The sequence below is a fragment of the Leptodactylus fuscus genome, chromosome 2 (genome assembly GCF_031893055.1).
Source record: "Leptodactylus fuscus isolate aLepFus1 chromosome 2, aLepFus1.hap2, whole genome shotgun sequence".
Taxonomy (NCBI): domain Eukaryota; kingdom Metazoa; phylum Chordata; class Amphibia; order Anura; family Leptodactylidae; genus Leptodactylus; species Leptodactylus fuscus.
This window is the reverse complement of record NC_134266.1, coordinates 252589801-252600731: the sequence shown is the minus strand read 5'-3', so window position 1 is coordinate 252600731 and position 10931 is coordinate 252589801. Positions and strand designations below refer to the sequence as shown.

The window sequence follows — 10931 nt, the reverse complement described above, 5'->3', positions numbered from 1 at the left end:
AAATGTGAATGTGGGAAAAAGCAGTGCAATATCCAACTCAAAAGTGAGCCCCAATATCTACATTGTCCAGTCATAAAACCAAATGACCTGTTATACCAGAACTCACAGATATCCAATGTTGCATGAAACAAGCTAGCAGTATTGTGCACTCATATAATACACATGGTATATAATGATGGGATGTAAAGGTTCATCCACCGACCTCCATGTCATCGCTCAGGCTCACCTGTTCTCTTTATTGTGAGATACTTTCCGCCATGATGGTTTGGTTTCATCCTTACAGTACTGAGATAATATCTAAAACAGAAATACTTGTATTTAAATGGTTATATATACAGCGCTGCATGGTTTTTACAGGGCTGTCCTGGCTACCGGTGTGAATGGCCACATAGCTTCACTGACTGTAGCTCTCTGGACAGTCACTGATGGGCCTATCAGTTAATGAGATTGTTTCTATAGGTCTCCATGTACAGCAGTATATGCTCATTTTCCAACGGAAAATCTGCAGTGCAACCAGTGGCGTAACTAGGAATGGCCCCAAGGCATCTATACAGACCCCAGAGTATAATGATCGGAGCCCCAGGGGAGGATACAGACATTAAAAAAAACAAAAAAAAACAAAAAAACATGTTACTTACCTCTCCTGGGCTCCAGCACACTCCCCGCAAATCTCTTCAATGTTGGACCAGACATCACCTGACCCAGGCCGGCGTTGCGATGCATAATGACGCTGGCCTGGGCCATGTGGCGTATGTGATGTCACCAAACAAGCCTGAAGCCTGTTGCAGCGTAGGAGTATTCCCTCACCTCTCCTAGCCCTCAAATCGTTATACTCGAGTATAATGATGTGTTTTTTGTTTTTTTTTATGTAGAGTGTGAGCCCCACACAGAGCTCACAATGTACATTATTTTTTGCAGATGGTTTTTTGCCCTTTGCGGGATTTGATCACCAGGACTCCAAGGCTGCAGTGCTAACCACTGAGCCACCGTTTTTTGGGGTTTTTGAGCCCACAGCCTCACTTGCCGATTCCCGCTCCTGCTCACAGCAGTATCCGCAGAAGGAGGAGGCCCAGGTGGCTGTGAGCAGGAGTGGGGATCGGTAGGTAAATAGGGTCCGTTACCTGCTTGGGTCACTCCAGCAGGTAACGGCCTATTAAAAGACAAACTAAATGCGCCCAGCGTACAGGTCTCCTAAAATTCTAAAGAATATATAGCAATGTGGATACCTGTGAAATATCCTGAGTGATGCAGGAGGTCATCTCTGGTCGGGTCGGGGTCCACAGCAGGTTTTCATATTCCGATACTTTGGGAGGAGATCTCAGCTTCAGACTGTGCTGTGGAGACATAACCAATATTCAGAGAGCTCTGACCAAGCAGCCTGATATAATTCGTCTGATATGTATATGAAATATTATGTGATGTTATTCTGTAATGTATGCCACATATCACCAAGCTCACTATGGGGATGATAAAGCATCAGTTTGGCCTTGCAGAGTAGTTGGATGTGCCATAGATCAAATCTTAGAATAATGTGAAGTATCAAAGCTGAAGGTGCCAAATCACTGACCAGGAAGGTAATGATGGTGGAGAATACCTTGAAGATGTCTTCAGTTAGACAGGAAGTCATTTCTGGACGGGGTGGAGTGCCGATACATAACTCCCTCATTTTGGGCGGTGACATGGTCTTAGTTGGGGCTTCATAATACTTCTCAGAATTCGAAGCAGCTTCTTTTAGGTACAGACTATGGGAAAGCTCCGGCCTTGGAATAGGTTCAGTGTTGTCCAGAGTTTTCTGAAAGAATCATAAAAGAACATAATATGTCACTGATGGTCTACTTAGATATAAACAGGCACATTAATAATATCACCAAGTGGTGCGCCTGCTGGGGTTATAGTATAACCCATACCATAGTCCCTCATATGTCATATCTATTGACGAATAATGTTAGAAATGGTTCATGGCAGGTGCAGCATGATCAATTATAGGGGATGAACCTCCCAATATAATCTTTTAGGCATGCCTTGAGCAGAACCGACTGCACATGCCCGGCAGCCACAAGAAAATGGCCGATTACACAGTAAGCTATATAAGCGGCCATTTTCTTGTGGCCACTTACACAGTAAGCTGGTGTAAGTGGCCATTTTCTTGTGGCTGCTGGGAATGCGCAGTTGGCTCTGCTCAAGGCCGATGGCAGAGCAGACTGCACGTGCCTAGAAGATTGAAACCCAGGACGGAAGAAGACGCAGGGAGAGGCGGCACTGGAGATTTCTCTCGCAGCATTGGGGACGCCCCCAGTGCTGCGAGAGAACTCATTTGCATACCGAAGAAAACCAGGATTTCTACTGAACAGCGGCGCAGAGAAGACATCTAAAGGTAGGAGAAGAATAGCCTTTCTTAAAGGGATTCTACCACTAAAACACATTTTTTTCTAGTTAACACGTCGGAATAGCCTTTAAAAAGGCTATTCGTCTTCTACCTGTGGAAGTGCTCTCCGACGCGCCGTTCGTTCAAAATACCGGTTTGTACCGGTATGCTAATTAGTTCTCTCGCAGCAATGGGGGCGTCCCCATTGCAGCTCGAAAACCGACCGCAGCGCCGCCTCTCTGGTCTTCGGTGTCCTCCCCTTGCTTCTTCAGCGTCTCTGTTGGACGCCTGCGCAGTACGCTCTGTTCGGCGAAGATTGCCAAACGTACTGCGCATGCGCGAAATTGCGGTCCCAGCCATAGTGCGGGCACCGCAATTTCGCGCATGCGCAGTACGTTGGAGAGCACTTCCACAGGTAGGAGACGAATAGCCTTTTTAAAGGATATTCCGACGTGGTAACTAGAAAAAAATGTGTTTTAGTGGTAGAATCCCTTTAAGGCTATTCCTATGTGTGATAAAAAAAAAATGGGATTTTAATGATTGAATCCCTTTAAGTGGATCACTGGGGTACACATTCATAAATGTCATGCTCACTTTAGAGTAGAGCCCTTTATCTGTTTCAGAGAAAGCTGGGTAACCACCAATATAGCTTCCATTACAGGACTTACTTGTCACCCAATTTTTGTGCAAAGTAATAAACTGACAAATCCCCTACTTACTGTATTTACCAAAATAAATCCGATGACTTATCTCTGTCTCAAGATACAAGAAAGAACTCCGATGTAAAATAAGAGGACAGGACTTACTATTGTGTCACTCTTCAGCCACTTGGTCTCAAAGCTGGGTAATGGTGGAGTGTCCAAAGTCTTAACCTCTGTAGGCGCTTTACTTTCTGACAGGTCAGGCTGCACATAGCTTATGTCTGTCTTCTGTACCTTAAGTCCAGGAGTGCAGAAAGCGGGAGGACGAGGAGAATCCATGGTGTCTGAAGCTGCAGAATAACACATTAGGTTCACTAGTTCTCAGGTACATTTGTCTTACAATGAACACAGACATTACATATAGGTGATGGAAGATGTGTCCGATCAGAGATCACTAAAATAAGATTCGCTTAGGAGCCCGGCTGTAGAGAGCCGTATAACCTGCAGAGGACGCTCCAATGTACTGTACAGTGTGACATGCTACATGAGACGGGTCTTAAAATCTAGAAGATGGCACATGCATCTGTTTCCACCATAAAATACAGAATGAGCTCACAGGCAGGAACGTACTATTTCTCATGGACAGATGGTCATCGAGGGGGTGGTGGCTTCTCACATCCCTTGAAGGGTTGGCGTCATGTGTCCCACTGAAATATCAACATATGCAGAAATAACTTTTACTATGCTTAGAAACTTCAAGTAGGTCTGTGTATTTTCATTTGCTCATACAGCCCCATATATATAGATTTTTCATGACGATGGCCTATTCACAGAATACGTGCTGGACCCACACAGATCAGCTGTTGCAGCAGCCTCTGGTTGCTGTAAGTGACTAGCGGACGGGCAGCACTACATTAAAAGTTGCAATTCCCCCAAACCACCATCTGCTGCCTGAGGCAAGATACTCATGTCGCCTGATGGCGGATGCGGCTCTGCGCACAATGATCTAATAATATTCAGAGTTAGGTTGACTATTTCCCCAACATCTGCAGTTAGGGGGCGTTATAATCAGAAATTATAAACTTTGTACCCCTGGGAGTGCTGGCAGATACGTAAGGTAGTATCTTCCCCTCCTCTCCCTATGGCAGTGATCATGCATACTTCCAGGGGCATATGACATATCTTAGTAGGGCGTACTCCGGCAAGTATCACTTAAGCCACAATTGGCCATTTTTTTTAGTATCTACTTTTGTAGCATTTGAGTTATATGCTGTGTTTGAGGATGAAGGACAGAGACATGGCAAGAAAGAACCTGATGTAAATTCCTCACACATCCTGATATTCCCATATTAGTATGTACCCCGTATAAATAAGCCCAGCGAGCGGCCGCACAACAAGCAAATGTTGAAAACGGGGATCATCAATTTGCCCTCATATATCCACGGGACATTACTCCAATGACACATACACGCTGCCGTCTACTCTCCACTCACTTTGCTTTGCCTTCAAGGTGCTCTCCGTCAAACTTTTCATCCATTACTTCAATGCCTTCTTTCTTATGCACCTTCAGTCCTGGGGTGCAGAACACAGGAGGCAGCGGGGAGTCCACACTATTGTAACCTACAAATAAATGGAGTAGCCGTCATCTCACCATAATACCAAACAGCAGAGGTCACAGATGAGCGAAATGACCTCTTTATAAAAATCCAGATTCCATTATAATGTAGAGATATTACTTAGTATTGTGTTGTGTCCGAGCAAAACATTCTAGCAATGCAGTGACTCAGGAACCATCTGACTGATCGCTTGTAATTACAATATATTGGGGCAGATTAAAGCTGGTATATAGGACGCTGACACAGGGACTCTCATGAAGAGGATGCGGCTTCCTGATCAATCAGTCAGACCCTGGTGTCAAAACTCTACACCAGTTAAGTTATATTAAATCGTTTGGGCCAAGCTATCCCTTCCGCGGACACATTCACACAATGTGGCAAGTTAGGTGCAGATCGGAGCTTGTGGCGCATGTTTGGCACAAGAAAGGGCCTGCACCAAATGTGCATCACAATAACAACCCCCCAGTTTCTCCTTGGCACATGCTTTCCCCTTATAGGCTAGGTTCACACTAGCATCGGGCTATTCATTGCTAAAACATTGCTAGGATGCTAAAACAGCGGACACATACAGAGCCTGATGGACCCCATTGACTATAAAGTAGTCTGTTGGGTGTCCATTGTACTTACAGAGCCTCACAATAAAATTCTTGCATGCAGAAATTTTCAGTCTGCCAATTCCGGGAAGGCAATGTGATGGAGACTCCAACGCAGATGTGAGTGTAAGCTTAGATACATGTGGGCACACATCTTACTCAGGGGTGTAGTCAGGTTATGCAGTCACTTACCGTTCCTGTAGGTCAGGTGTGCAGGGGTTGCCAGCAGGTTTTTAAAGTCCTTGGATGATTCCTTTGGTTCCTCAGGACCACTGTGGAGGAAGACGGGAGTAAGAAATACACCAAGATCTCTCTGACACAACCACAAGAATTTGCATTGAAAATCGATCATCTCAAAGAAGACCAATATGTATAATATGTGATGGAAATCTGACATGGATAAGGGGGTGGGGGAGGTTCCTGTATATTCAGTGTGTATCTACTAGTCTCCGCACACTCACGCACAGTATAAGGACATACCCCATTGGTAAAAGGAATGGCAGCAATCAAATACCAATCTATTCATACAGTTCCAGGAGGAATAACAGAGGAACAGCACGATGCAGGCTTCTAATACAAGATGCTCCAGCACCTGTTCTTATGTACAGATGGGACAAGGTCTGTTCCCGCCACCTACCTTCCCTTTTTCTTGTTTATTAGCGCTATCGTGTAGTCATCGTTCAGGTTTGCGCTGTATTCGCTAATCCCAAAGTGCTGGATCTGGGAGAAGTCTTCTTCCCGACGTAAGGCACACTTGGGGGTTTTCGCTACATTTACTGAGCGGATATCTTTATACAAGGGCTTGGGCTTTTCTTCTGGAACATTCTTTTTAGTCTGTAGCTCCCATGCTGGAGGCAGCTGGTAATGGGAGAGGCCAAAGTCAGAGAGCTGGGGGGCTCGCAACAAATCCCATGCCGCCTGCTTCTCAATGGCCGGTGGAGGAGGAGGGAGGGCTTGTAGATCTGAGCTCTGACAACTCTCCTCCGTACGCTCAGATTTCACCGCTTCAACAGGCACTGCAGGTTCTGTAAATTCATGAATAAAGTGTAAAATATCCATTAAATAACATTACATGTGACATGCAAGGAGCTGAATGACCGCTGATCAGTCTGTGGCCAAACTACTGCTTAGGTAGGGGGCCCGGCTAACCAGGGGGTTGTGGATCTATCTAGTGGGGTGGAAGGTATAATGGAGCCCTATGGATACATGTTCGGGTTAGTGTCTTACATTTAGTATACACACCTGGAAAACCGCCCGGTATATATATCAATAGGGCTTCATTCAGCTGATGGTGGTTAAGAGAGTGCCGTCCTCTGCGGTGGAGTGTGACGCTGCTTTACTATACCTATGGCCACCACAAAAAAACCTATACCTTTTCTTTTTCTTTTTTAAACCATGGGACCTGTTGGTGATATATGCCATAGCATGCCTATATAGTGACATCTTCCAGACATGTACCATGGACAGCAGGGTTTGTGTAAAATGCACCAATATCCAATGTAGATGCTGGAAGCTTTTCTGTACAATAAACATAAGTCTCCAATGCAATGTACACAGAGCCCATCTGAATATACCAGGAGCTCTGTATACTCTACAGCTGCAAATAAAACTGCCATACAATCACAAGACTGCAGCCGCCGTGCCTCCATCTCTATGTCATCCTAAGACTGTAAGCTCTTGCCCTCCCCAATATGCAAACACTGAACTTACTGTAATTCTGTGTGACTGGTGGCCAATACCGTATTACTACTGACATGTAACATGTATATATTCCATTACCTGGAGTTTCACCCTCTGGCGGTGTATATCCGTACTTCTGGAAGGTGTCTTTGACTTGCTGGATGTCCGAGGTGTTCCTCTGCTGCAGAACTTTACAGATCTTTATGAAATGATTCAGGTCTTGTCCCCGCTTGTCACTTTTATCAATAATGGCCTGAAGATCACTCTGTAAAAGGAGGGACAACATATGACGGGGGCAGAACAGGACACATGCTCTGGCTCTATGGATCCTGCACCTTATTACAGGGCTCTGAATACAGTCTATAATCTGCTGGTTTAGGCCCTGTACACATTAAAGCCCTACTTTTAGAATATCCTGTGTAAAGTTCCTGTTGTATATTCATCTGATGGAAGCCAAAAGAGTATCTTTTATGCATATGCCTGGGAGGTATACGGTAGGCTATACTGGGTAGTAAAGCACAGGCAGTTTTAGCATAGGGGTTTATAGAGGTCTATAGAGGAAGGGCGGGTATGGGGGGGGGGGGCCTTCCTATAGAAGTATACATGCCCCTAATATATACACCTGATGAAAGGCTCTAATGCTATGAGAACAGCTACCTGCTGGAACATGGGTTTCCAGAATCATCACATCGGCAAGGGGCAGTCATGGATAAACATCTAGGTACAAGGACACTGGGAGAATGCACGTAAGTCATGTGAGGCACAGCCTTACCATGAACAAGGCGCACCCTCTGTTGCTATAAGATCATTAAGACCGATGCACAACCCCCACTGCGTGTGAGAAGGTTCTCTGCTAAAACAGCCTGTGGATGACATCAAGCACATCGAGGGTTGGCTTAGCACTGACTAACCAGGACACTTGCAAGGTCTGGATATGGACGGCAGAAACGTGAACCCCAAGTTGCATATGGCTCCAAGATAAAATATATGCAGGTAACTGTGCCCTTGTTTCACAAACAGTCAACAGGGCAGACCACAGGCCATCTATACAATGCTCTAATGGAACATTGCCTATATGTAATGATCTTATGTTCGTCACCTTCATGCCTATTATTTCTGAGCGCAGGTCATGCAGCACTCGCATTGGAGATTCCTCTTCATAGTCTGCAAAGAGAAAACAAAAATCAAGTAGGAGAGAGTCCGGGTCGTAACAGTAGTACAGATACATTACTGTGTGAGGCGTCCTTGGTATATAACACTATGTATTTGCCATCACCCACCATGTCTATCAAGATATTAAAACATGAATATTTCTTTAAAGGAGTATATTGGGGATAGGATATGGATGAGCTACCCCGAAGAGAGGTCATCAGTATCAGGTCACTGGGGGTCGAACACCCAACGCTCCTGATGATTAGTTGTTTAAAGCGGTTCCAGCCCTTGGGTGATTACCACTGGCCTGTGACATCATGTTCATAAGATAAGATAAGATAATCTAGAAGTCATATGGCCTGTTTGTTTGCAGCTTGAATGAACAACTCCCTGAACGGAATACCGAATACAGATGTGAACCAGGCCTAAGACAACACCAGTATTATAAATGTAGATAGCAGTTCCTTGTTGTACTCACCAGTATCTTCCTGGCTGAACACTTGCTCAAGATGTGCCGTCTCCTTCTCCAAAGTGAGCGCCAAACTCCTTAATTTACTGAAGAAGTTTACAGTGACCGACATGGCTACAGAGAAGAAATAAGTATTACACAGAAGATATCAGCAGCTGTAGAGACGCCGCAGTCCGATGTACAGGATATAGTGGGAATGTATGGCATCTCCGATCTGAAGACATTCGCTAAACAGAAACTATCCAAAAACTGCCATTTTCTTGTGATCCCATCATGCGCAGTCAGCTCTGCCCGAGGCCTAGAAGACTGAAAGCCAGGAGGGAAGAAGACGCGGGGAGAGGCCATTCCAGAAGAAGATAGAGGTGGCGCTGGAGAGTTCACTCGCAGTATTGGGGATGCAGTATTGGGGATGCACCCGGTGCTGTTTGAGCCCTGGGCCCGCCTCCAGTGCTGCGAGAGATCTCATTTACAAACAGAAGAAAACCGGGATTTCTACCGAACGGCAGCATGGAGAAGACATGTAAAGGTAGGAGAATAGTCTTTCTTAAAGCTATTCCTACGTGTTACGCAGAAAAAAAGGTATCCAATGATAGGATCCCTTTAAAGGGGTTGTCGAGCTTTAAGCAATGTATGGCTTATCCTCAGAAGAGGCCATAAGTACCTAATCGGTGGTGGTGGTGTGTGGGGAGGGGGTGGTTGAGAATTGGCCCTCAAACTGATCAGCTGATTTTATAGACTGACTTCAATGAGCCCGGCCGCTATACAGGGGATGGCACCGTATACTGTATAGGATGGGCACCGGAAGTGGCTCCGGACAGCTGATCAGTCTCAGGGCCAGCACTCAAATCCCATCCATCAGTTATTTCATCCCAGAAAACCCCTTTAACATTTTTTTTAGTTTCTTTAAGCAAAGACATGGAAACTGAGATTACAATCCAGAATGACCCAAAAACTTGAGAATAAATAAAAGATTGGGACTTTATTGTTCTCCAGTATCACACAGCACTAGGTGTAGGGGACGTACAAGCTCCCAGACTCTCCTACCAGCACTATTAGGAAGATACAGGAGTAGAATAGTTAAAGGGATATTTTATTACATCATGTTATGCACTATCCACATGACGGGGCCCCTATATGTACCCTAAATAAACAGAGTGGCTGCAGCTAAGTCCGGCCAGTCCTATACATGTGAATGTAGTTGTAGAGCATCTTACAGAGGAGCCTCCTTGTTGTGATCAGCAGGAGCCCCAGCAGTCAGACCCCCGCTGATCAGCAGGTTACCTGAAATACAGGATTGGTCTCTAGGATAGGCTATCACTGATCTGTGGAGATCCCCCCAGCACCTGTACAGAGGGGCAGAAGGAGTGTCTGATGCCCATAGTTATCCAACCACCCTGATGTAAGACATTGGAGGACAGTCATACACCCTGTAGATAGGAATATAGCTGACAAGGCATGCTGGTACCTGTAGTGTAACCCCAGCACATATCTATATACACAGCCTGGGGGCGCTATAACACGCCCCGCACTCAGTATGAGTATATAACACGCCCCGCACTCAGTATGAGTATATAACACGCCCCGCACTCAGTATGAGTATATAACACGCACCGCACTCAGTATGAGTATATAACACGCACCGTATTCCGCACACTGACCGCTGTGCTCCGCTCCCGGCCGTCCGCCGCCGCCAACAAGTTGAATTTTTTTCTATGCATTGAACTTCAAAACTTTATTGACACAGCTGTCCGTGCACAGAAGTGCTACAAGTCATCGTGCGTAGGTCCTGGCATCGTCTTCTAGTCTCAAGCTGCCATCTAGTGGTGAGCTGTGGTAAGACAACTTGGTGGGAGTGATGCAAAATGAAGCAAATAAAGCAATGTGTGATGTGTAATGTCCTATCACTTGTCAAATTAGGAAAATGTTTGTTTTTGTACCGTGTTAGCCAGTGGTTATGAAATATAAAAAAAACAAAAAACTTTCAAGTCTTCAGTAGGTGATACCTTTTTAAATGGCTAACTCATAATGATGACAGAATATGACGTTTCGAAGCTTCCTCTGGGCTTCTTCTTCAGATATATCTAAAAACACTTTCTGCAGGCTGCATATTTATGTACAACTGGACACAGGGATAGGATTACAGGATGGAGGGGGGGGAAGAGGCTTGTTACTATATACATATAAAAACAAATAATCAATTCCCAGTTCCCAGGTTCTTTATCTTTATGGCTGTCTTAGTTCAGTGATTTGTATAGAATGACATGAACCCATGTGATGTATTCATTCCACTATCCAGAGTCTTGAATAGGGTCATGCACTTGTACTCATAAATCAGTCGCTGTTTTCTTGATTTAAAATTCCCTCTTAAAATCAAAATTTTCATGTCACTGGTGATATTATGATCTTCCTGGCAAA

General features: G+C 45.0%; 1 protein-coding gene across 1 annotated transcript; it reads right to left on the bottom strand.

The window, feature by feature from the left end:
- Positions 1-222: 222 nt before the first annotated feature.
- SKA3 (spindle and kinetochore associated complex subunit 3) lies at positions 223-8628 on the bottom strand. Its single transcript, XM_075262967.1, has 11 exons — positions 8526-8628; positions 7995-8059; positions 6995-7160; positions 5853-6240; positions 5408-5487; positions 4500-4626; positions 3637-3713; positions 3172-3356; positions 1595-1792; positions 1227-1334; positions 223-297 (listed from the first exon to the last, which is right to left on the bottom strand). The coding sequence occupies exons 1-11, from the start codon at positions 8626-8628 to the stop codon at positions 223-225; spliced, it is 1572 nt and encodes a 523-aa protein (XP_075119068.1).
- Between the last annotated feature and the right edge of the window lie 2303 nt (positions 8629-10931).